This window comes from Prionailurus bengalensis, chromosome B3 (genome assembly GCF_016509475.1).
Source record: "Prionailurus bengalensis isolate Pbe53 chromosome B3, Fcat_Pben_1.1_paternal_pri, whole genome shotgun sequence".
Lineage (NCBI taxonomy): Eukaryota > Metazoa > Chordata > Mammalia > Carnivora > Felidae > Prionailurus > Prionailurus bengalensis.
In genome coordinates, this window is record NC_057355.1 from 113,446,053 (window position 1) to 113,472,871 (window position 26,819).

General features: G+C 35.3%; 1 protein-coding gene across 14 annotated transcripts in view; it reads left to right on the plus strand.

Moving 5' to 3' along the window:
- Positions 1-26,819, plus strand: part of GPHN (gephyrin) — a 636,202-nt gene that overhangs the window by 260,767 nt on the left and 348,616 nt on the right. For all 14 annotated transcript variants that reach the window (XM_043556393.1, XM_043556386.1, XM_043556392.1 and 11 more), the window contains one exon: positions 8,739-8,796. In XM_043556393.1, coding sequence (XP_043412328.1) covers positions 8,739-8,796 — 58 coding nt within the window. The remainder of the gene's footprint in view (positions 1-8,738; positions 8,797-26,819) is intronic.

Consider the following 26,819-nt stretch of genomic DNA (forward strand, 5'->3'; position numbering starts at 1 on the left):
GGGAGGAGGATAGAGGTAGAGAGTAGCAGAGTTTTTTTTTTTATGCTATTGAAGTTAAGTTATCAATTCAACCAGATTGTTATAAATTTAGGAAGTTAAATATATTCCTCATGAAAGCCACAAAGAAAATATCTAAAAGATACATAACAGAAAATGACAAAGGAATCAAAATACAGTAAAGCCTTGGTTTCCAAACATAATTTGTTGTGGAGACATGCTTGTACATCAAAGCAAATTTCAAGAACCATTGCCTCAGTTGTGATCATGTGACATTCAGTATCATATACTACTCATAAGACATCACTCATTTATTAATTTGAAATTTATTAGAAATGTTTGCTCATCTTGCAGAACACTCAAAGAACGTGTTATTTGTAATCAAGCTTTTATTGTAATTCATTACAAAGAAAAAGAAAGAAATCAGCTAAACACAAGATAAGACAATAATGCAAGGATAGAAAGAGGGAAAAAGAAAAGGGAGAAAGGAAGAAAATGATAAGGATTTGGATGGAGACAAATGAAATACAGAAGAATAGAAAAACAACAGAGAAAATGAAACCAAAAGTTTGTTCTTTGAAAAGATTAAGAAAATCTTAGCTAGATTGACTAAGAAAAAAGAGAAGATACAAAAGCTAATCAGAGATGAAGGTGGGAATATTACTACCAAGTTTCAAAAATAAAAGGATTATAAAGAATACTGTGAACAGTTGTATGCCCACAAATGGATGACCTAGATGAATAGACAGATTCCAAGAAACATGTGAATTACCTCAACTGACAGAAGAAATAGGAAATATCAGCAGATCTATAACAAATAAAGAGATTGAACAGTAATCAAAAACCTCCCAACAAAGAAACATCTAGGACCAGATGACTTCACTTGTGAATGAAACCAAACACTTAAAGAAGAATTAACACCAGTGCTTCTCAACATCTTCCAAAAAATTCAAGAGGATAGAACATTTGTAATGAGGCCAGCATAACCTTGATACAAAAGCCAGAAAAAGACATCACAAGAAAAGAAAATTACAGACCAGTATCCATTATGAATACATATAGGTACAAAAAATACTCAAAATACTAGGAAACTGAATTCAACAACATATCAAAAGGATTATACACCATGACCAAATAAGATTATCACAGGAATTCAACAATAGTTCAATATAATAAAATCACTGTAATACAACACATTAAAGAATGGGAAAAAAAACCCACATCATCATCTCATTTGACACAAAATGCATTTAACAAAAATTTAAAATCTAACACCCTTTTTTGATGAAAATACTTTGAAAACTAGGAGTAGAAGGGCACTTCCTTAACATGACAAAAGACATGAAAAACACATCTAACATGCTCAGTGGTGAAAAACGGAAAAACTTTTCTTTTAAATCCAGGAACAAGACAAGAGTGTTTATTTTCACCACTGATATTGAACACTGCATTGGAAGTTCTAGCCAAAGCATTTAGACATGGAAAAGAAATAAAAGACATCCATACTGTTCAGGAAAATGTGAATCTATTGCTATTCACAGTTAACTCTGATTCTGTATATAGAATATCCTATGGAATCCAAAAAAAAGTTATAGCCAACAAAAGAGTCCACTAAAATTGCAGGGTAGTAGAACACAAAAATTACGCAGTTCTGTATACCAGCATAAACAATCTGAAAAGGAAATTAAAAGCAATTCCTTTTAAAATGCCATCTGAAAAGTAAAATGTCTAGGAATAAATTTAACCTAGGAAATAAAAGACTTGTACAGTGAAAAATTACAAAAGCTGAAAAAAACTGAAGATTAGCTAAAGAAATGAAAAGTCATCCCATGTTCATGGATTGGAGGACTTCATATTATTAAGATGTCAGTACTAGTCAATGTGATCTACAGATTCAGTGTAAACCCTATAAAAATTCAAAGAGCCTTTTAAAAATAGAAATGAGAAAACCATACCTGAAATTATGAAATTACAAGGGGCCACAAACAGCCAAAACAATTATGTAAAAGAAGAACAAAATTTGAGAATGTTTCCCAATTTCAAAACCCACTACAAAGGTTACCAAAATCAAAACAGTGTGGCACTGTTATAAAATAGACCTATAGACCAGTGGAATAGAATTGAGGAACCAGAACTAAATCCATATATGTATGGGAAATTGATTTTAGACAAGGATGCTAAGTCAAAGTTGTAACAACAGCTTTGGGAAAGAAAAGTCTCTTTAACAAATACTGCTAGAACAGCTGGATGATCTTGGATTTGGCAACGGATGTTTGTTTTTCATCATGTTAAGTGTACTCTTTAATCCCCATCACTTATTTCACCACCACCCCCAACCTCCCCTCTAGTAAACCTCAGTTCTCAATGGTTAAGAGTCTATTTCTTGGTTTATCTCTTTTTTCTCCTTTGTTCATTTATTTTAGTTCTTAAATTCTACACTTGAGTGAGATCATATGGTATTTGTCTTTCTCTGATTTATTTCTCTTAGCAGTATATTCTCTAGCTCTATGCTGTTGTGAATGGCATTCTTTTTTATGGCTGAATAATATTCCATTGTATATATACCACATCTTTATCCATTCATCTCCGATGGACATGTGGGCTGCTTCCATAATTTGGCTGTTGTAAATAATGCTTCAGTAAACATAGGGATGCATGTATCCTTTTGAATTACTGTTTCTGTGATAATGGATTTTTATATACGATACCAATAACATTAGCAACGACAACAAAAAAAAAGATAAATTGGACTTAACCAAAATTAAAAGCCTTAGTACGTCAACAGACATTATCAAGATAGAAAATGAACTGGGTGTTGTATGGAAACCAATTTGACAATAAATTTCATATTAAAAAAAAAGAAAATGAAAGAGATAAAATATTTGGAAATCATATATTAGATAGCATTTAATATCCAGAATATGTAAAGAACTACAACTAAATAACAAGAAGACAACCCAATGTGAATGAAAATGGCCAGAGGACCTGAATAGAGATACTTCTCCAAAGAAGATAAACAAATGGCCAGCAAACATCTGAAAAGATGCTCTACATCACTAGTTGTTACGGAAATACAAGTCAAAACTACAAAGAATTACCAGTTCATACTTATTAGGGTGGCCATTAAAAAAAACACACACACACACTGGGGCGCCTGGGTGGTTCAGTCGGTTGAGTGTCCGACTTCGGCTCAGGTCATGATCTCACGGTCTGTGAGTTCAAGCCCCCCGTCGGGCTCTGTGCTGACCGTTCAGAGCCTGCAGCCTGCTTCGGATTCTGTGTCTCCCTCTCTCTCTGCCCTTCCCTCTCTCATGCTCGCTCTCTCTCTCTCTCTCTCTCTCTCTCTGTCAAAAATAAATAAACATTTGAAAAATAAATTAAAAAAACACACAAAGATAAAAATAACAAGTGTTGGTAAGCATGAATTAGAACCCTCACACATCGCTGGTGGTGACGTAAAATGGTATAGCCACTGTGAAAAACTGTTTGGCAGTGCTTGAGTGCTAAACTTAGAGTTACCATATGACTGAGCATTTCCACCTCCTAGGTATATACCTAAAAGAATTAAAAAGAGAGACTCAGATACTTATATTCCAATGTTGGTTGCAGCATTATTCATAATAACAAAAAAATGGGAACAATTTTAAGTGTTCACTAACAGATGAATAGATAAAATGTAGTATATATGCATCATGAGATATTATTCAGTCATTAAAAGGAATAAAGTGGTACTTGATACATGCTACAATGTGGATGCAGCTTGAAAACACTATGTGGAGTGAAATTAGCCACACACAAAAAGACAGATATTTTATGATTCCACTTATATGAGGTTCTTAAAGTAGTCGAATTCATAAAGAAAAAATCTGGAGGAAATGGGACATCAATTACTTAATAGTTATAGATTTTCTGCTTATGTGATAGAAAGCTTGGAAATAGTAATGACAGTTGCATATCACTGTGAATGTAATTGACATCACTGAATCATACATGTTAAAATGCAAATTTATTACATGTATTTTCCATGGCAAAATAAAAAGGAAAACAAAAACCAGATGACCATAAATGTGACTTTAATTTATGGACTTTTAGTTGTACTCTGTTGCTATACGTCTGTCCTTATACCAGTACCACTTTGTATTGATTCCTGTAGCCTTCTAGTAACTTGAAATCAGCAGGTGGGAATCCTCGAACTTTCTTCTTTTTGTGATTGACTATTGTGTGTCTCTTGAATTTTCATATGAGTTTTACAATCTTCTTATGAATTTTAGAACTCGGTTCTTAAGCCAAGCCCTGCCGTTACTAGTTCTGGGAATTTCAAAAAAATTGCTTGTCTCATCTTTTTCATAATCATCATAGGTTATAGGAGTTAAATGAGAAAATACATGTAAATACATGTAAATGCTCAATATACTAATACTAGTAGTATTGGTACTATTATTACCACTGTCACTGTCAATGTAATACCATTTTTATATATTGACTAGAGTAAATTAGAACTCTACTAGTGTGCAGTCTTTCTTCAACAATGAGAAGTGTATTGTAAAGGAAAGAACATGAAAATTGGAAAGATTCTGCCTTGAGTGCAGTAACAATGGAATATTGATAGTATGCTAAATTTATAAGTATTTTAAATCTGGCTATGTTTCTTGATGCCACAAAAATAGAAATGTATCTTCAGTAATCAGTTCATGGGACAAAATTGATGGTGAAGTTACCGTAATTTGGTTTTAGTTGCAGAATAGGAAAAAAAGATAGTTTGAAGTAAGTTTATTCTTGAACTTTCTTTTTTTTTTATTTTTAAAATTTTTTAATGTTTTTATTTATTTTTGAGACAGAGAGAGAGCATTAGCAGGGGAGGTGCAGAGAGAGAGGGAAACACAGAATCTGAAGCAGGCTTCAGGCTCTGAGCTGTCAGCACAAAGCCCGATGTGGGGCTCAAACTCACGGAGTGTGAGATCATGACCTGAGCTGAAGTCGGACGCTTACCGACTGAGCCACCCAGGCACCCCCTGAACTTTCTTTGTTTAAACTCAGTTATGACTCGGTTTTTTTGTTTGTTTGTTTCTTTGTTTTTTTTTCATTACTTCTAGATTGTTTCTTTTTATGAGATTTTTTTTCTGATGTTATATCAGCTTAAATTTTTTTTTTATGTTATGTATAGTATAGAGGCCCTCCAAGTCTCCTTTGTTTTAGAATACAATTATCCTACTGTTTTGTCAGCATACTATCCATATGCATATTATTTGTATCTCCCATATCCATTTTAATCCAAGTAGGTTCATAATAAATCATATTTTACTTGCCTTTTTTTAACAGTTAAAACCAGAGATGGCTGGGTGGCTCAGTCAGTTGAATATCCAACCCTTGATTTCAACTCGGTCCATGATCATAGGGTCATGGGATCAAGCCCCTCATAAGGCTCTTTGCTGAGCATGGAGCTTAAGATTCTCTCTCTCCCTCTGCCCCTCTTCCCCACTCACTCACTCAATCTCTCTCTCTCTCTCTCTCTCTCTCTCTCTCTCTCTCTCTCTGTCTCTCTCTCTCAAATAAAAAATAAATTAATTAAATGAAAACATTTAAGACCATTATGATTGAGGGGTGCCTGGGTGGTTCAGTCGGTTAAGCGTCCAACTCTTGCTTTCAGCTCAGGTCATGATCTCACAGTTTGTGAGTTCAAGCCTCATGTTGGGCTCTGCGCTGACAGTGTGGAGCCTACTTGGGATTTCTCTCTTCTTTCTCTCTGTCCTTCCCCAGCTTGTTCTCTCTCTCTGTCTCAATATATAAATAAACTTTAAAAAAAAAATGACCATTATACTTGATTTGAGCTGATGTAGGAATACTAATCTGGAAGTTTACCTTCCCTAGGTTGGGATTTCAGGAAAGGCAGTATTTGAGTACTGTTAGTCAACATTAATCAAGAGAAAATGAGTTGTTTATTGAAGTTTATCATAGCAACTTTTTAATTTTTCTTCCAGAAGTCAACTGTTATCAACACTGCATCTTTGAATCATAATTGTACTAACAAATCAAAAGTATTTCTGTAATAGCCATTTATTTAAAAGTTGTTGTAGGCTGCTTGTGTTATTATCAGTTTATTTTACAATGATAGGTATTTTTTTAAAAACTCTTTTTTTGAAATAATTTCAAACTTTCAACTTCTGCCTAGTTCTGTTGTGACACTTTACTGCTTTATATTACAGATACTTGTTTACTCAATCTGCTCCCATACAAGACTGTGATTTCTTTGCATCCTCATTCCCTTGGTTGTATCTATTACATAACATAAACTCAAAGAATAAAATTATTAATCCATTATTTGCAAGACTCTAAATTGAAGTCCTTGAGTTTTCAGTAGTTTTTTTGCTCTAATTTCTTCATTGATATCCCAACAATCTCAACTTTTAATTTAAAAACTTAAATAATTGACAGTGAAAACATTTTTTAAATGCCTACTTCAAACATCTTACAGATGGTTATATAGGGGCATCTGGGTGGCTCAGTCACTTGAGTGTCTGACTCTTGATTTCAGCTGAGGTCATAATTCCAGGGTTTTGGGATTGAGCCCCACATCAGGCTCTATACTGAGCATGGAACCTGCTTGAGATTCATTTTCTGTCTCCTCTCTCTCTCTCTCCTCGCTCCTCACTCATCTTTCTCTTCTCTCTTCTCTCTTCTCTCTTCTCTCTTCTCTCTCCTCTCTCCTCTCTCCTCTCTCTCTTCTCCCCCTGTGCCCCTGTCCCTGAATCACATTCTCTCTAAAAAAATTTTTAAAAATGGTTATATAATTTTTCATTTTAGTAGCTATGTCCTCTTTTGCTAGTTACTTACTATGGTCTTCTTTGGTATATCACTTATATATATTGTATAATATGAATTAAGTTAAATGTCATGAGTGTTTTCATCATTCAGTTGTGGCACTTTAAATCTAGGAAGTAATTCTCAAATCAAGATATGAACCCTATTTCCATTAGCAAGTATAAATAGTAATATTAAAGAGTTTAAATGTAGGCTTTTCAATAAAATCATTTGGCCAGATAAAGTTACTTTTTAATGGAAACCAGAATGTCATTTTTATACGTTTATTTATTTATTTTGAGAGAGAAAGAGAGTGTATAAGCAAGCACGCATGAGTGGAGGAGGGGCAGAGAGAAAGAGGAAGAGATAATTCCAAACAAGCTCCATGCTGTCAGCACAGAGCCTGACTTGAGGCTTAAACCCATGAAGCATGAGATCATGAGCTCAGCCAAACTCAAGAGTTAGACACTTAATCACCAGCAACCCCAAAAATGTCATTTATTAATTTACTTTTGAGACAGGAGATGATATCCTAAAGTATCTAAAGTGTGTAAATTCCTTATTTGTGATTTTCTCTTTTCTAAAATTGAGATACTTATAAAGTCAAATAAGTAATCAGAAAGTTCCTTTTTAAGCACTGAATCTGAGTAATGATAGGTAAATAATCTTGGAGTTTAAGAACTTAGAGTTCCTATTTGATGGATATATGATAATCACCAAGAAATGCAAGCTATCTTTAATTTAAAAATTTTAGTAGTGACTTTTTAAAAACTGAAAAGAAGTAGATGGTGTTAACTTTAATAACATAATTTAACTCAATATATCCATCATATTGTTTTAAAATGTCCTCAGTTGTTTTAAATTAGTCTTTTTTGTATCAAGTATTTGAAATCTGTTATATATTTTACAATTAATGTGCATCTCAGTTGCCTCCTTCAATTGTGAAAATTACTGGATCACTCTGTGTCTCAATTTCCACGTTTTTACAATGATAACAGTTATAAGAATTAGATGATACATCACATGCCTGGCAAATGATAAGCGTTACATAAATCTTAGCTACTTTCCAAAAAAAAAAAAAAAAACTTTCAAACAGGTGAACATGGCATGTAATAACCTCACTCCCTCAAGACAAAGATTGTATTTTAGGAATTAAATTGTAATCCTCAAAACACTCATCTCTTTCCTTTGGACAATGCTGGACACACCTCTCTGACTCTTGTTTAAATTATTTTTTTTAATGTTTATTTTTGAGAAAGTAAAAGCGCTAGTGGAAGAGGGGCAGAGAGAGAGGGAGACACAGGGCTCCATGCTAACACCAAAGATCCAAGATGCTGGGCTCCTACCCATGAGCCATGAGATCATGTCCCGAGCCAAAGTCAGATGCTTTACCGAGTCACCCAGGCACTCCATACATTATTTTTAAAAAGAAGCAAAATCATTATTGGTTCATTAATTGTGACTCATGTACAACACTAAGATATTAATAACAAGGAAAACTGTGATGGGAAATCTGGGAAACAAATCTCTTTACTTTCTACTCAATGTTTTTTGTAAATTCAGAAGTACTCTAAAAAGTAAATTCTGTTAATTAAAAACAAACCAATAAGGAAACTACTATGTCTGCTATTAGTGCTTCATAGATCTTAGTTGTGACAGAATCTGTCAGTAAAAGTGGTAGCATCATTAAAAGTATCAATGAGAGAAGTTTACTTATAGTTAAAAATATAACTTAATATTTCCTCTTTTTGTAGTCATTCATTATCTACCACTTTTTAAGTAATATGTGGAAAACCTAAGCATAAAAAGTTGTTTTTACGTCATGGTTACTGGGGTGGGCAATGGGCAATTACTGGTGGCATTTTGATGCTAATGGAAAAAATAGTCCATATATTTTTTACACTATTGCTGGTTTTGAGAATATTTTCTTTTCCTAATTTCAGGTTGGGTGGGACTATATCAGCATACAAGATAGTACCAGATGAAATAGAAGAAATCAAGGTATAGTATGGCATTTTTCACCTCTACAAAGACTTAATATCTTGACAGGTCAGGGAAGTGGGGGGAAGGATTGCTTTTTCTTTGTACTATTGAATCTTTGGGTGTGTTAGGATATCATTTATTTCACAGTTATTCTATTTTAATTAGTATATATATATATATATATATATATATATATCTCAGATAGATTTCAATTACCATTATCAATGCATTTCTATGAAAAATGTTCGGAAAATCAAAAAAGAACCCTTTCCTATAAACTACGTTAAAAATCTACTTAAGAAACACTGTATTAAAGCATTAGAATGCATAACAGATTATCTTTCTATTTTGTTTTAATTTATTTTCCCTGTAAGCTTTCACTAACTATAAATAGTACCAGTCTTCTAGAAAATATTTCCTGGTTCCATTGAAAACACAGTATGCAAACTGCGACTTAAAATTTGTAGTACATTAAATGAAAAATTGACCTTATTCTTTGAAAATCACATCATTATTGCATTCTTCTGTTTTTTAACATTTTACTAAATCCTATGGATTATTAGTCTTCTAGCATAACATGTGGCATAACATGCTCTGTAAGAGCAATTTACAATCCAATGAGAATTGAACTTACTATCTGTTACATAAATAAAATTTAACAACTGAGTAGCAATAATCAAGGGTAACAGTACTGAGTTAAATTCTTAACAATGACATGTAAAGATCTCAACAAATCATTAAGCTTGATTTAATCAAACTTTCCAAAATTGAGTTCAATAAACTCAAATCTTAGTAAATTATTTTTTAATTTGCTTGCATTATTTTTAAATCCATTAATGTAATTGGTCTCTTAAATAATATACTATTAGTTATAACATGTCAGGTGTTCTGTGTAGCCAATATCAGGAACTAATTCAATAATTACATTCTAGCATAAAAAAAGTGTCAAATGACTCATTCGAACTTGATATAAATTCATAAAATAGTTTGGTTTGGAGAAACCTTAGGTCTAATCCAGCTTATGTTACTGAAAGAGGAGATATAAGGAATAAATTTGAGAGAAAAGAGGAATAATTTTGGACTTAATAATTTGAAATCTCTCTCAGATAACCAAATACTCATTAAATCATTGGATAAATCAGCCTGAAATTCAGAAGGAAGATAATTTTATCTTTCTGTTGATAATGGGATTTGTCCTTATCCAAGAATTGCTTGAGGCCATGCTAGTAAATGGAATCACCTAAAAGGATATATAAGGTAATAACAGTGAACCAAAACTCTTGACCCATTTAAGAGCTAGAGGATTCATGTATTTTTTATTAGCTTAATTAATTAGCAAAAACATTGCCAATATTTTTAATATTTTCCTCTAAAGAAGTAATTTTTCATTGTATTTTTGAAATTTTAGAGTTATAAGAGTTATCCCTCAAGAAATTCCCTCAAAAAAACATGATTCATGGATGACATTAATATATGATTTTTTAAATTAAGTAAATATATATGTGTATGTTTATTATTAAATTATAATTGATTAATGAGGGGCACCTCGGTGGCTCAATTGGTTGAGCGTCCGATTTCTGCTCAGGTCATGATCTCCTGGTCCGTGAGTTCGAGCCCCACTTTGAGCTCTGTGCTGACAGCTCAGAGCCTGGGGTCTGCTTCAGATTCTGTGTCTCCCTCTCTGTCTGCCTCTCCTCCCACTCATGTTCTGTCTTTCTCTCTCGGTGTCAAAAATAAATAAACATTAAAATATATTTTAATGAAACAATTAATGAACAATTAATGAAACAATTCAATTTTTATAAGGTATGGTAATCTTTCACAATTTTTCTAGCACCAGAAATTATTATTTAGTTCATGCATAGTTTGAATTAAGCATGTATTTATTAATTACAATATATCACCTCATAGTCAATGGATGCTTGGCCAAAGGCTTAAGGGATAAAGTGCAAATACATTCCTGGCCCAGTTATGCCCATGTGTTCCACTCAATACCCTGAGTTTTTATTGTTTTCCATTCCTTGCTTTTATTTAGTTTTACTTTTATATACATCCCTAAATATTATATTTGTATTTCTCTTTGAATTTTAAATGAATTATTTTGTGCCTTACTTATTTGGTTCAACACTATGAGATTTATTCATAGTGTTTTCTTTGGCTAAGATTTTGGAGGGTTTTGTTTTTGTTCTTTTTTTGTTTTTTTGCTGTAAAATACTCCATGTACCACAAATTATTGAGACTTCCCCTTCGCAGTGGGCATTCAGCTTGCTTCCATTTGGAGCTGTTATGAGATATGATGTTATAAAATTCTTATAAAAGCATCCTGTGTAAAGTTTGTCTGAGGTATATACTAAGGAATGGAATTTCTCGGTTTTAAGTAATGTGTATTTTCAGCTTTTCTATATGAAGTCAAACTGTTTTCCAAGATAATTATACCAGTTATACTACCACCTTGGGTGTATTTATTTTAAATAGAAATCTTTAAATAGAAATCTTTAAATAGAAATATTTAAATAGAAATATTTAAATATACTACCACCTTGGGTGTATTTATTTTAAATAGAAATATTTTAAATAGAAATATTTAAATATTCTTTATCTGTAATTTATATTGGTATAAATTTTTATATATGGGATGACTAAACTTACAAAATATTTTCAAATATATTTTTATTTTCCCAGCCCAATTTATTGCAAAAGCCATCTTGTCCACTACTTGTTTGAGTTGCCTCATTTATCATATACTAAATTTTCATATGCCTGGGTACACACATATACATACACAAGTCTGTCTTTTCCTGAACTTTTGTTTCATCCATCTATTTACCAGTTCCACTGCTAGCACCACACTGTTGTGGTTATAGTGCTTTTAAAACATAATAGGAAACGTTTGTGGATGGGAGGGGTGTTTGTTATTCTGTTGGTTCATGTATTAATTACTCCAGATAATATTACGATAAGTTTATCAAATTTCAAAGGTATTCCTACTGACGAGACTTCTGGTTCTAGCCAAGATATAGTAGCCCTATTCTTCCCAGATGTTTTCTTTTATAACTAAAAACCCCTGGACATTACAAAATAAACAAGCATAGAAAGACTCTCAAGGGTAGGAAGAAGAAATCAGACTTTATAAGGACTTCAGGACTTGAGGAATGACACAACAGTGAGTTAGCTGGGTTTCCTTTTTGCCTCCTATTTAAACTGAACAGAACACTGATGAAGCCTCTAACCTGGAAATACCCACAGGTACAGACAAAACAAAAAAAACTACAAAGGTCTGTCTCCTCAAGCCAAAGGACCCAGGACAAGGGTGAACTAACAGAACAAAAGCCGTTGTTAATACTCACCCTACTCCAGCCAAACACTAGTGGGGAAACTACTTACTTCCCCCATGGTTTTAGCAGAGCCAAGCAGGAAGCTGATCTTCCACCTCACCCCCTGCTACCCCTAAAAGCAGATGGCAAAGCTTTGAATTTCTCTCCTGGTAGTGTTTGTTGGCAGGGATGAGCCGTTCAGTCTTCCACATGACAGAACAGATAGTGCTCTGATTTACCTGCCAGTATATTGTAGGTGAGGCCAAGTGGGTAGTTGATTTTCCATCAGCCCAGCGGAAACAGGCTGTGTTCTGCTTCCTACAGCAGGGTATTGTTAGTGGAGTCCAATGATGAGCCAAGTCTGCACCCCCACCCAGCGGCAGTAAGACTAAAGAGACAGCACAAGGTGGAACTACTCACCACTCTGCTTTACCTTCCCTTTCCTGTGTCACTGAGGCCTATAAGAGAAATGTAACTCCATCCCTGTCTGCATCAATAAGACTGAATGAGATGGAAATAATTGATACTTCATTTTAAGTACAAGTTAATCTTCTACTTGCCCTTTTGGTATCAGCAGGGCCCAGCAGGGAGCTGAACATATAACTCTTACTTTCAATAATGTGGAGGAAGGTGATGCCCCACTTTGGCCAGAAAGGTTTCAGCAGGGCCAAGAGAGGACCTAAACTTCTACCCTACTGTCTTTAATGAAGCAGTATGAAGCAGTGCCTCAATTTTGCCAGAGAGGTGTCAGTGGGACCCAGCAAGAAGCTGCACATATATATTCATATAGCCCTCATACCACACTACAACAAAGAGACATCTGCTTAAAAAAAAAAAAAAAGATTAAATAAGATGTAGAGTCTCATAATATCCAGAATGCCCTGGGTATAGTAAAAAAAACCACTCATCATACCAAGAGCAGGAAAAATCACAAACTCAGTGGAAAAAAAATAGTCAATAGACACCAACCACAAAGATGAATCAGACCTTAGAATTATCTGACAAAGATTTCAAAGCACTTATCATAAAAATGCTTCAACAAGCAATTACTAATTTTCTTGAAACAAATAAAGAAAATAGAAATGACAAAAAGGAACAAAATGTTAATTACGGAACTGAAAAGTACAATCACTAATATAAATGGCTGATTGGAGGAGGGAGGCAGGGAGCAGTTGTGCCAGAAGGAAGTGGAACAACATTTTTCAAGTGCTGAAAGAAAGAACTACCAATCACAAACTCCATATACAGTGAAGTTATTCTTCAGAAATGAAAGGGAAATAAGGACACACTCAGACAAAAGAAAACTTAAGGAATTTGTCGCTAGATAAAGTACCCTGTAAAAATGGCTAAATAAAATCTCTAAAGAGAATTAGAAAAGAAATGAAAAAAAGGAAATGAAAAAACTTAAAAAAGAGAGGAAAAGGAAATGACAGAAAAAGGCTTGCAATTTTTAAAAAAGGAAAGAACAGCCGAATGGATAAATATAGCAAGCTATCTTATAGTTTTCTTAAATCATATGTGAAGATTAAAGCAAAAATTTTAAAACTATATGATGTGCACAGTGCATGTAGAGTAAATGAATACAATCATATTTAAATGTGGGAAGGTAAAGGGAGACTAAGTGGAAGTAAATTTTGTGCATTTCATTTCAAATGATAAATGTCAATACCAGTAGATTGAGATAAGTTATATTTGTTTATTATAATATACAAAGCATCCACTCAAACCAACTACTAAAAAGCAATGTACAAAACACTGTACTCAAATACACTGTAAATTAAGATAGAATCTTAAAGTTTGTTCAAGTACCCCAATAAGGTATGAGAAAGAAGACAAATAATAAAATGGCACATTTTGGTACTAAGATGTAATTACCTTAAATATAAATAATTTAAATATACCAATGAAAAAGGTAGAAATTGATATATGGATTTCTAGAAATTCATTTGAAATCCTCAAGAAATTCATTTGAAAAACAATAACATAGGTAGGTTGAAAATAAAAAGTTAGAAAAAGATATACCATGAATGCATTAATTTTTACAGAAGAGGAAATTTCTAAAGTCCATAATCCATGTTTCTTTCTCAAAAAAAAAACTAGAAAAAGATAAGCCAAATATTGTCAAAGCAAGAAGACAGGAAATACTCAAGAATTCTTAACAGTGAAATGGAAAACAGTAAAACAATGGAGAAAAATCAACAGAATAAAGAGTTCTTTTAAAAGCTCAATAAAGTTGATACACAGTAGACTAACAAAGATAAAACTGATACCAGGATTGAACAAAGACTACCACTACAAATCTTCTATCAATTAAGTGGATAATTAGAGAATACTGTGAAAAACTTTATACTTATAAATTGGGCATCTTAGCAGAAATAGACCACTTCCTCAAAACCCGCAAACTACCAACATGAAGAAAGATGAATAGACAATCTTTGTAGTCTTACAACCATTAATGAAATTAAATTCACAATGAAATATCTAAAAAAGAAATATCCAGGTCAAGATGTTTCACTGGAGAGCTTTACCAAATATTAAAGAAGAATTGACATCAACTTTAGTCTTTTCCAGAAAATAGAAGGGGAGGAAATACTTCCCACCTTATTTTATGAGGCTAGTATTTTCCTGATAACAAAATCAGGAAAACAGTGCAAAAAATGAACTACAGACCAATATCTATCATGAACTTAAAATCTACCAAATATTACCAAATCAAATCCAATAATGTATAAAAAAATTATAGATCACTACCAAATGAGATTTATTAGAGGTATGCAAAACTTGTTCAACACTGGAAAAGCAATCAATCTAATCCACCATATCAACAAGCTAAAGAAAGATTATATGATTATATATATTGATGCAAAAAAAAAAGTGATAAAATCTAAAATCCATTCCTGATAAAAACTTTCAGCAAACTAAGAATAGAGGGGAACTTCTGAACTTGATAAATAGCATCTACAAAAAAACTTACCACTTAACAACATACTTAATGGTGAAAAAAACAAATGCTCTCCTCCTGGAACAAAAAGCAAAGTTGTCAACTCTCGCTACTTTTTTCAACTGAGTATTAGAAGTTCTTTTTTCAACTGAGTATTAGAAGTTCTAAGCAGCACAATAAGGCAAGAAAAGTATTAAAAGGGACAAAGATTGGAAAGTAAGAAACAACACTCTCTTTTAGCAAATTGTATGATTGTCTACATAGAAAAAGGTATCTACAGAAAAATTCCTACAACTGTAATAAGTCAATTCAGTTAATTTGAGGAATGTAAGATCAACAGTCACACACACACACAAAAACCCCAATCAACACACATATGTTAATCTGTATGCTGAAAACTACAAAACGTTAACAAAATAAAGGGACACTTAACGAAATGGACAGACATGCCATGTTCATGGGTTGGGAGACTGAACACACTAAAGATGTAATTTTCCCCATATTGATATACAGGTTTATGCAATTCCTATCAAAAACCCAACAAGGTTTTTTTGTAGACATACAATTATATAAATTTATTCTAAAATTATACAGAAACCTAGGTCCTAGAACAGTTAAAATAATTTTGCAAAAGGACAAAGTGGAAGGACTAGCTCTATCCAATGGTAAAGTTTACTGTTAGTTACAGTAATCAAGACAGTGTAGTGTTGGCAGAAAAAAAAAATACATGAAACAGAATAGACAACCCATAAGTAGACTAACACAAATATGTTCAACAGATTTTTAATAAATCTGCAAAACCAGTTCAATGAATAACCTTTTCAAGAAATGATGCTGGAACAATTGGAATCCATAACTGCTCCCCACCCTCCAAAAAAACACCTCAACCTAAATCTCACACCTTATACAAAAATTAACTCAATTTTAGCCTTTCTGACAGGGTTGAGGTAATATCTCATTAAGGTTTTGATTTGTATTTCCCTGAAGATGAGTGATGTTGAGTATCTTTTCATGTGTCTGTTAGCCATCTGTATGTAGTCTTTGGAAAAATATCTATCCCTGTCTTCTGCCCATTTTTTAACTGGATTATTTGTTTCTTTGGTGTTGATTTTTATAATTTCTTTATATATTTTAGATACCATCCGTTTATCAGATATGTCATTTGCAAATATCTTCTCCCATTGTGCAGGTTGCCTTTTAGTTTTATTGTTTCCTTTGCTGTGCAGAAGCTTTTCATCTTGACGAAGTGCTACTAGTTCATTTTTGCTTTTGTTTCCCTTGCCTCAGGAGACATGTCTAGTAAGAAGTTGCTACAGCTGATGTCAAAGAGGTTACTGCCTGTTTTCTCCTCTAGGATGTTTATGGATTCCTGTCTCCCATTTAGTAATGTCTTGATTACTACAGCTTTGCTTTTCTTTTTCAAGATTGCTTTGGCGATTCAGGGTCTTTTGTGGTTCCATACATATTTTAGGATTGTTTGGTGTAGCTTTGTGAAAAATGCTGTTGGTATTTTGATAGGGATTGCATTAAATGTGAGGATTGCTTTGGATAGTACAGACATCTTAACAATATTTGTTCTTCCAGTCAACAAGCATGGGATATTTTTCCATTTCTTTGTGACTTGTTCAGTTTCTTTCATCAGTTTATTCTGTTTGTCAGTTTGAAGGTCTTTCACTTCTTCGGGTAAATTTATTCCTAGGTATTTTATTCTTTTGACTGGAACTGTATGGGAATTCTTTTCTTGATTTCTCTTTGTGATAATTCATTATTCAAGTTTAGGAATTTAACAGATTTTTACATAATAATTTCATACACTATGGCTTTACCAAATTTTTTCTTTTTTTTTTTTTCTTTTTTTTTTTTTTTCTGAAATTTATTGACAAATTGGTTTCCATACAACACCCAGTGCTCATCCCAAAAGGTGCCCTCCTCAATACCCATCACCCACCCTCTCCTCCCTCCCACCCCCCATCAACCCTCAGTTTGTTCTCAGTTTTTAACAGTCTCTTATGCTTTGGCTCTCTCCCATTCTAACCTCTTTTTTTTTTTTTTTCCTTCCCCTCCCCCATGGGTTCCTGTTAAGTTTCTCAGGATCCACATAAGAGTGAGACCATATGGTATCTGTCTTTCTCTGTATGGCTTATTTCACTTAGCATCACACTCTCCAGTTCCATCCACGTTGCTACAAAAGGCCATATTTCATTTTTTCTCATTGCCATGTAATATTCCATTGTGTATATAAACCACAATTTCTTTATCCATTCATCAGTTGATGGACATTTAGGCTCTTTCCATAATTTGGCTATTGTTGAGAGTGCTGCTATGAACATTGGGGTACAAGTGGCCCTATGCATCAGTGCTCCTGTATCCCTTGGATAAATTCCTAGCAGTGCTATTGCTGGGTCATAGGGTAGGTCTATTTTTAATTTTCTGAGGAACCTCCACACTGCTTTCCAGAGCGGCTGCACCAATTTGCATTCCCACCAACAGTGCAAGAGGGTTCCCGTTTCTCCACATCCTCTCCAGCATCTATAGTCTCCTGATTTGTTCATTTTGGCCACTCTGACTGGCGTGAGGTGATACCTGAGTGTGGTTTTGATTTGTATTTCCCTGATAAGGAGCGACGCTGAACATCTTTTCATGTGCCTGTTGGCCATCCGGATGTCTTCTTTAGAGAAGTGTCTATTCATGTTTTCTGCCCATTTCTTCACTGGGTTATTTGTTTTTCGGGTGTGGAGTTTGGTGAGCTCTTTATAGATTTTGGATACTAGCCCTTTGTCCGATATGTCATTTGCGAATATCTTTTCCCATTCCGTTGGTTGCCTTTTAGTTTTGTTGGTTGTTTCCTTTGCTGTGCAGAAGCTTTTTATCTTCATAAGGTCCCAGTAATTCACTTTTGCTTTTAATTCCCTTGCCTTTGGGGATGTGTCGAGTAAGAGATTGCTACGGCTGAGGTCAGAGAGGTCTTTTCCTGCTTTCTCCTCTAAGGTTTTGATGGTTTCCTGTCTCACATTTAGGTCCTTTATCCATTTTGAGTTTATTTTTGTGAATGGTGTGAGAAAGTGGTCTAGTTTCAACCTTCTGCATGTTGCTGTCCAGTTCTCCCAGCACCATTTGTTAAAGAGGCTGTCTTTTTTCCATTGGATGTTCTTTCCTGCTTTGTCAAAGATGAGTTGGCCATACGTTTGTGGGTCTAGTTCTGGGGTTTCTATTCTATTCCATTGGTCTATGTGTCTGTTTTGGTGCCAATACCATGCTGTCTTGATGATGACAGCTTTGTAGTAGAGGCTAAAGTCTGGGATTGTGATGCCTCCTGCTTTGGTCTTCTTCTTCAAAATTCCTTTGGCTATTCGGGGCCTTTTGTGGTTCCATATGAATTTTAGGATTGCTTGTTCTAGTTTCGAGAAGAATGCTGGTGCAATTTTGATTGGGATTGCATTGAATGTGTAGATAGCTTTGGGTAGTATTGACATTTTGACAATATTTATTTTTCCAATCCATGAGCAGGGAATGTCTTTCCATTTCTTTAAATCTTCTTCAATTTCCTTCAGAAGCTTTCTATAGTTTTCAGCATACAGATCCTTTACATCTTTGGTTAGATTTATTCCTAGGTATTTTATGCTTCTTGGTGCAATTGTGAATGGGATCAGTTTCTTTATTTGTCTTTCTGTTGCTTCATTGTTAGTGTATAAGAATGCAACTGATTTCTGTACATTGATTTTGTATCCTGCAACTTTGCTGAATTCCTGTATCAGTTCTAGCAGACTTTTGGTGGAGTCTATCGGATTTTCCATGTATAATATCATGTCATCTGCAAAAAGCGAAAGCTTGACTTCATCTTTGCCAATTTTGATGCCTTTGATTTCCTTTTGTTGTCTGATTGCTGATGCTAGAACTTCCAGCACTATGTTAAACAGCAGCGGTGAGAGTGGGCATCCTTGTCGTGTTCCTGATCTCAGGGAAAAAGCTTTCAGTTTTTCCCCGTTGAGGATGATGTTAGCTGTGGGCTTTTCATAAATGGCTTTTATGATCTTTAAGTATGTTCCTTCTATCCCGACTTTCTCAAGGGTTTTTATTAAGAAAGGGTGCTGGATTTTGTCGAAGGCCTTTTCTGCATCGATTGACAGGATCATATGGTTCTTCTCTCTTTTTTTGTTAATGTGATGTATCACGTTGATTGATTTGCGAATGTTGAACCAGCCCTGCATCCCAGGAATGAATCCCACTTGATCATGGTGAATAATTCTTTTTATATGCCGTTGAATTCGATTTGCTAGTATCTTATTGAGAATTTTTGCATCCATATTCATCAGGGATATTGGCCTGTAGTTCTCTTTTTTTACTGGGTCTCTGTCTGGTTTAGGAATCAAAGTAATACTGGCTTCATAGAATGAGTCTGGAAGTTTTCCTTCCCTTTCTATTTCTTGGAATAGCTTGAGAAGGATAGGTATTATCTCTGCTTTAAACGTCTGGTAGAACTCCCCTGGGAAGCCATCTGGTCCTGGACTCTTATTTGTTGGGAGATTTTTGATAACCGATTCAATTTCTTCGCTGGTTATGGGTCTGTTCAAGCTTTCTATTTCCTCCTGATTGAGTTTTGGAAGCGTGTGGGTGTTCAGGAATTCGTCCATTTCTTCCAGGTTGTCCAATTTGTTGGCATATAAGTTTTCATAGTATTCCCTGATAATTGTTTGTATCTCTGAGGGATTGGTTGTAATAATTCCATTTTCATTCATGATTTTATCTATTTGGGTCATCTCCCTTTTCTTTTTGAGAAGCCTGGCTAGAGGTTTGTCAATTTTGTTTATTTTTTCAAAAAACCAACTCTTGGTTTCGTTGATCTGCTCTACAGTTTTTTTAGTTTCTATATTGTTTATTTCTGCTCTGATCTTTATTATTTCTCTTCTTCTGCTGGGCTTAGGCTGCCTTTGCTGTTCTGCTTCTAGTTCCTTTAGGTGTGCTGTTAGATTTTGTATTTGGGATTTTTCTTGTTTCTTGAGATAGGCCTGGATTGCAATGTATTTTCCTCTCAGGACTGCCTTTGCTGCGTCCCAAAGCGTTTGGATTGTTGTATTTTCATTTTCGTTTGTTTCCATATATTTTTTAATTTCTTCTCTAATTGCCTGGTTGACCCACTCATTCGTTAGTAGGGTGTTCTTTAACCTCCATGCTTTTGGAGGTTTTCCAGACTTTTTTCTGTGGTTGATTTCAAGCTTCATGGCATTGTGGTCTGAAAGTAAGCATGGTATAATTTCAATTCTTGTAAACTTATGAAGGGCTGTTTTGTGACCCAGTATATGATCTATCTTGGAGAATGTTCCATGTGCACTCGAGAAGAAAGTATATTCTGTTGCTTTGGGATGCAGAGTTCTAAATATATCTGTCAAGTCCATCTCATCCAATGTCTCATTCAGGGCCCTTGTTTCTTTATTGACCGTGTGTCTAGATGATCTATCCATTTCTGTAAGTGGTGTATTAAAGTCCCCTGCAATTACCACATTCTTATCAATAAGGTTGCTTATGTTTATGAGTAATTGTTTTATATATTTGGGGGCTCCGGTATTCGGTGCATAGACATTTATAATTGTTAGCTCTTCCTGATGGATAGACCCTGTAACTATTATATAATGTCCTTCTTCATCTCTTGTTACAGCCTTTAATTTAAAGTCTAGTTTGTCTGATATAAGTATGGCTACTCCAGCTTTCTTTTGGCTTCCAGTCGCATGATAAATAGTTCTCCATCCCCTCACTCTCAATCTAAAGGTGTCCTCAGGTCTAAAATGAGTCTCTTGTAGACAGCAAATAGATGGGTCTTGTTTTTTTATCCATTCTGATACCCTATGTCTTTTGGTTGGCGCATTTAATCCATTTACATTCAGTGTTATTATAGAAAGATACGGGTTTAGAGTCATTGTGATGTCTGTATGTTTTATGCTTATAGTGATGTCTCTGGGACTTTGTCTCACAGGGTCCCCCTTAGGATCTCTTGTAGGGCTGGTTTAGTGGTGACAAATTCCTTCAGTTTTTGTTTGTTTGGGAAGACCTTTATCTCTCCTTCTATTCTAAATGACAGACTTGCTGGATAAAGGATTCTTGGCTGCATATTTTTTCTGTCTAGCACCCTGAAAATCTCTTGCCAATTCTTTCTGGCCTGCCAAGTTTCAAAAGAGAGATCAGTCACGAGTCTTATAGGTCTCCCTTTATATGTGAGGGCACGTTTACCCCTTGCTGCTTTCAGAATTTTCTCTTTATCCTTGTATTTTGCCAGTTTCACTATGATATGTCGTGCAGAAGATCGATTCAAGTTACGTCTGAAGGGAGTTCTCTGTGCCTCTTGGATTTCAATGCCTTTTTCCTTCCCCAGTTCAGGGAAGTTCTCAGCTATGATTTCTTCAAGTACCCCTTCAGCACCTTTCCCTCTCTCTTCCTCCTCTGGGATACCAATTATGCGTATATTATTTCTTTTTAGTGTATCACTTAATTCTCTAATTTTCCCCTCATACTCCTGGATTTTTTTATCTCTCTTTTTCTCAGCTTCCTCTTTTTCCATAACTTTATCTTCTAGTTCACCTATTCTCTCCTCTGCCTCTTCAAGCCGAGCTGTGGTGGTTTCCATTTTGTTATGCATTTCGTTTAAAGCGTTTTTCAGCTCCTCGTGACTGTTCCTTAGTCCCTTGATCTCTGTAGCAAGAGATTCTCTGCTGTCCTGTATACTGTTTTCAAGCCCAGCGATTAATTTTATGACTATTATTCTAAATTCACTTTCTGTTATATTATTTAAATCCTTTTTGATCAGCTCATTAGCTGTTGTTATTTCCTGGAGATTCTTCTGAGGGGAGTTCTTCCGCTTGGTCATTTTGGATAGTCCCTGGCGTGGTGAGGACCTGCAGGGCACTTCCCCTGTGCTGTGGTGTATAGCTGGAGTTGGTGGGCGGGGCCGCAGTCAGACCTGATGTCTGCCCCCAGCCCACCGCTGGGGCCACAGTCAGACTGGTGTGTGCCTTCTCTTCCCCTCTCCTAGGGGCGGGATTCACTGTGGGGTGGTGTGGCTCGTCTGGGCTACTTGCACCCTGCCAGGCTTGTGATGCTGGGGATCTGGCGTATTAGCTGGGGTGGGTAGGCAAGGTGCTCGGGGGCAGGAGGGGCAGGCTTAGATCGCTTCTCCTTAGGTGATCCACTTCAGGAGGGGCCCTGTGGCAGCGGGAGGGAGTCAGATCCGCTGCCGGAGGTTTGGCTCCGCAGAAGCGCAGAGTTGGGTGTTTGCGCGGAGCGAGCAAGTTCCCTGGCAGGAACCGGTTCCCTTTGGGATTTCGGCTGGGGGATGGGCGGGGGAAATGGCGCTGGTGAGCGCCTTTGTTCCCCACCAAACTGAGCTCTGTTGTCAGGGGGCTCAGCAGCTCTCCCTCCCTTTGTCCTCCAGCCTTCCCGCTTTCCGAGCAGAGCTGTTAATTTCTGACCTCCCAGACGCTAAGTCGCGCTTGCTGTCGGAACACAGTCCGCCCGGCCCCTCCGCTTTTCCAAGCCCGACTCGGGGTTTCTGCTTGGCCGGCGAGCCGCCCCTCCGCCCCGGCTCCCTCCCGCCAGTCCGTGGAGCGCGCACCGCCTCGCCGCCCTTCCTACCCTCTTCCGTGGGCCTCTCGTCTGCGTTTGGCTCCGGCGACTCTGTTCTGCTAATCCTCTGGCGGTTTTCTGGGTTATTTAGGCAGGTGTAGATGGAATCTAAGTGATCAGCAGGACGTGCGGTGAGCCCAGCGTCCTCCTAAGCCGCCATCTTGCCGCAACCTCCCAAAATTACTCTTACCAAATTTTTTCTAATAATTTTTTGGTGCAGTATTTAGGGTTTCTATCTATATAGTACTATGTCATATGAAAATAGTGATAGTTCTGCTTCTTTTCAATTTGGGTGCCTTTTATTTCTTTTCTTACCTAATTGCTATGGGTAAGACTTCTAATACTATATTGAATAAAACTGGTGAGAGTGGACATCTTTCTCTTGATCTTAGATAAAATGTTTTCAGCTTTTCATTGTTGAGTATGATATTAGCTATGAGTGTGACCTATATGGCCTTTATTATGTTGAGGTATATTCCCTTTATACCCACTTTGTTCAAGAGTTTTCATCATAACTGAAGATTGTATTTTGTTAAATGCTTTTTCTACATCTATTGAGATGATCTTATGATTTTTATCTTTTGTTTTGTTAATGTGCTGATAATGTTGATTGATTTGTGAATGTTGAATTATTCTTGCATCCCTTGAATAAAGCCTTCTTGATCGTGGTGTATGATCTTTTTAATGCATTTCTGAATTCAGTTTGCTAATACTTTGTTGAAGATTTTTGCATTTCTGTTTATCAAGGATATTGGGATATATATATATATATATATATATATATAATATAATATATATATATAATATATATATATATATATATATATATATTTTTTTTTTTTTTTTTTTTGGTAGTGTCCTTGTCTGGTTTTTGTGTCAGGGTAATTACTCCCAGCCTTGTAAAATGAGTTTGGAAGCTTTTCTTCCTGTTCAGTTTTTTGGAGGTGTTTGAGAAAGATAGATATTAAATCATTTTTGAATGTTTGATAGGATTCACTAGTGAAGCTATATGGTCTTAAACTTTTATTTGGGGGGATGTTTTTGACTACTGATTCAATCTCCTTTCTAGTAATTACTTTATTTATGTTTTCTTTTTCTTGCTGATTCAGTCTTACAAGATTGTATGTATCTAGGCATTTATCATTTTTATCCAGTTTGTTGGCATGTAATTTTTTGCAGTAGTCTCTTAGGATCCTGTCTGGTTCTGCGGTATCAGTTGTAACTTCTCTTCTTCATTTCTGATTTTATTTATTTGAGCCCACTCTCTTCTGAGTGAATCTAGCTAAAATTTTATCAGTTTTGTTTATCTTTTCAAAAAAACCTCTTAATTTCACTGATCTTTTCTATTGTCTTTTTAGTCTTCATTTATCTCAATCTGATATATATTATATCCTTACTCCTACTACCTTTGGGCTTGGTTTGTTCTTCTTTATTTAGTTTATGTGTAAATTTAGATTGTTTGAGATTTTTCTTGTTTTCTCAGGTAGGATTGTATTGCTATATTAAGGTCTCTCTTACAACTGGTTTTGCTGCATGCAGTAGATTTTGGCATTTAATATTTATGTTTTCATTTTTCTAGATTTTTAAATTTCTCTTTTGATTTCTTTGATGATCCATTGGTTGTTTAGTACTATGTTGTTTAATCCCCATGTATTTATGATTTTTCTCCAATTTCCTTCTTGTAATTGATTTCTGGTTTCATATCATTCTGGGAGGAAAAGATGCTTTGTATGATTTCAATCTTCTTGAATTTATTGAGATTTGTTTTCTGACCTAACATGTGGAGTATACTGGAGAATGTTTTATGTGCACTTGAGAAGATTGTGTATTTGCTACTTTTAGATGGAACGTTCTATATATAACCATTAAGTCCATCTGATCTAATATGTTGTTTAAGGCTGATGCTTCCTTATGATTTTCTGTCGGGGTGACTTGTCTATAGAGATAAGTAGGGTGTTAATAGTCCTCTACTATTATTGCATTGCTGTTTATTTCCCTCTTTAGGTCTGCTAATAATGCTATGTTATTTTGGTGCTTCTGTGCTGGGTGCTTATGTATTTATAAATGTTATATCTACTTGCTGCATTATCACTATGTAATACCCTTCTTTGTCTTTTAAAATTTAAATGGTTTTTAAAATTTAAATTTTTAAAAAATTTAAAATTAAAATTTTAAATGTCTATATAAAATCTATTTTGTCTGAAATAAATATAGCTACATTATTTTCATTTGCATTTTCATAAAATATCTTTTTCCATCCCTTCACTTTCAGTCAGTATGTGTCCTTACTTCTGAAAGGAGTGTCTTGTAGGAAGAAGTATGTAGATGAGTCTATTTTTTGTCCATTCAGTCACTCTTTGTCTTTTGATGGGAGCATTTAGTCCATTTACACTTAATTATTGATAGATGTATACTTAATGCCAGTTTATTCATTGTCTTCTGGCTGTTTTTGTAGTTCCTCTCTGTTTCTTCTTTCTTTTGGTATGTTGTCTTTCTTTAGTGTTATGTTTAGATTTATTTTATAGTATCTTTTGTGTATTTACTATAAAGTTTTGCTTTGTGGTTACTGAGAGGTTCACATATAACATCCTATGAATAGAACTGTTTATTTAGCAACTTAAATTTGAACACATTATAAAACTACATTTTTACAACTTCCCCCTGTGTTTTATGGTTTTGAGGTTACATTTTAGCTCTTTTTATTTATCTCTTAACTAATTATTGTAGTTTAATTTTACTACATTTGTTTTTTAGCCTTCATAGTAACTTAATTAGTGAATTATCTACCATCTTTGCTATATAGTTACCTTTTCTGGTAAGATTTGTACTTTCATATGTTTCTTGTTATTATTTTGTGCCATTTCTTTTCCTTTTAAAAAAAGTCCCTTTAGGGGTGCCTGGGTGGCGCAGTCGGTTAAGCGTCCGACTTCAGCCAGGTCACGATCTCGCGGTCTGTGAGTTCGAGCCCCGCGTCAGGCTCTGGGCTGATGGCTCAGAGCCTGGAGCCTGTTTCCAATTCTATATCTCCCTGTCTCTCTCTGCCCCTCCCCCATTCATGCTCTGTCTCTCTCTGTCCCAAAAATAAATAAACGTTGAAAAAAAAAAATTTTTTTAAGTCCCTTTAATCTTTCTTTTAAGGCCAGTGTATTGGTGATGAACTCCTTTAGCTTTTGCTTATCTGAAAAATTCTTTTTTTTTTTCAGCCTTCCCTTTTTATTTTTTTTTTATGAAATTTATTGACAGATTGGTTTCCATACAACACCCAGTGCTCATCCCAAAAGGTGCCCTCCTCAATACCCATCACCCACCCTCCCCTCCCTCCCACCCTCCATCAACCCTCAGTTCTCGGTTTTTAACAGTCTCTTATGCTTTGGCTGTCTCCCACTCTAACCTCTTTTTTTTTTTTTCCTTCCCTCCTCCATGGGTTTCTGTTGAGTTTCTCAGGATCCACATAAGAGTGAAACCATATGGTATCTGTCTTTCTCTGTATGGCTTATTTCACTTAGCATCACACTCTCCAGTTCCATCCACGTTGCTACAAAAGGCCATATTTCATTTTTTCTCATTGCCACGTAGTACTCCATTGTGTATATAAACCACAATTTCTTTATCCATTCATCAGTTGATGGACATTTAGGCTCTTTCCATAATTTGGCTATTGTTGAGAGTGCTGCTATGAATAATGGGGTACAAGTGGCCCTATGCATCAGCACTCCTGTATCCCTTGGATAAATTCCTAGCAGTGCTATTGCTGGGTCATAGGGTAGGTCTATTTTTAATTTTCTGAGGAACCTCCACACTGCTTTCCAGAGCAGCTGCACCAATTTGCATTCCCACCAACAGTGCAAGAGGGTTCCCGTTTCTCCACATCCTCTCCAGCATCTATAGTCTCCTGATTTGTTCATTTTGGCCACTCTGACTGGCGTGAGGTGATACCTGAGTGTGGTTTTGATTTGTATTTCCCTGATAAGGAGCGACGCTGAACATCTTTTCATGTGCCTGTTGGCCATCCGGATGTCTTCTTTAGAGAAGTGTCTATTCATGTTTTCTGCCCATTTCTTCACTGGGTTATTTGTTTTTCGGGTGTGGAGTTTGGTGAGCTCTTTATAGATTTTGGATACTAGCCCTTTGTCCGATATGTCATTTGCGAATATCTTTTCCCATTCCGTTGGTTG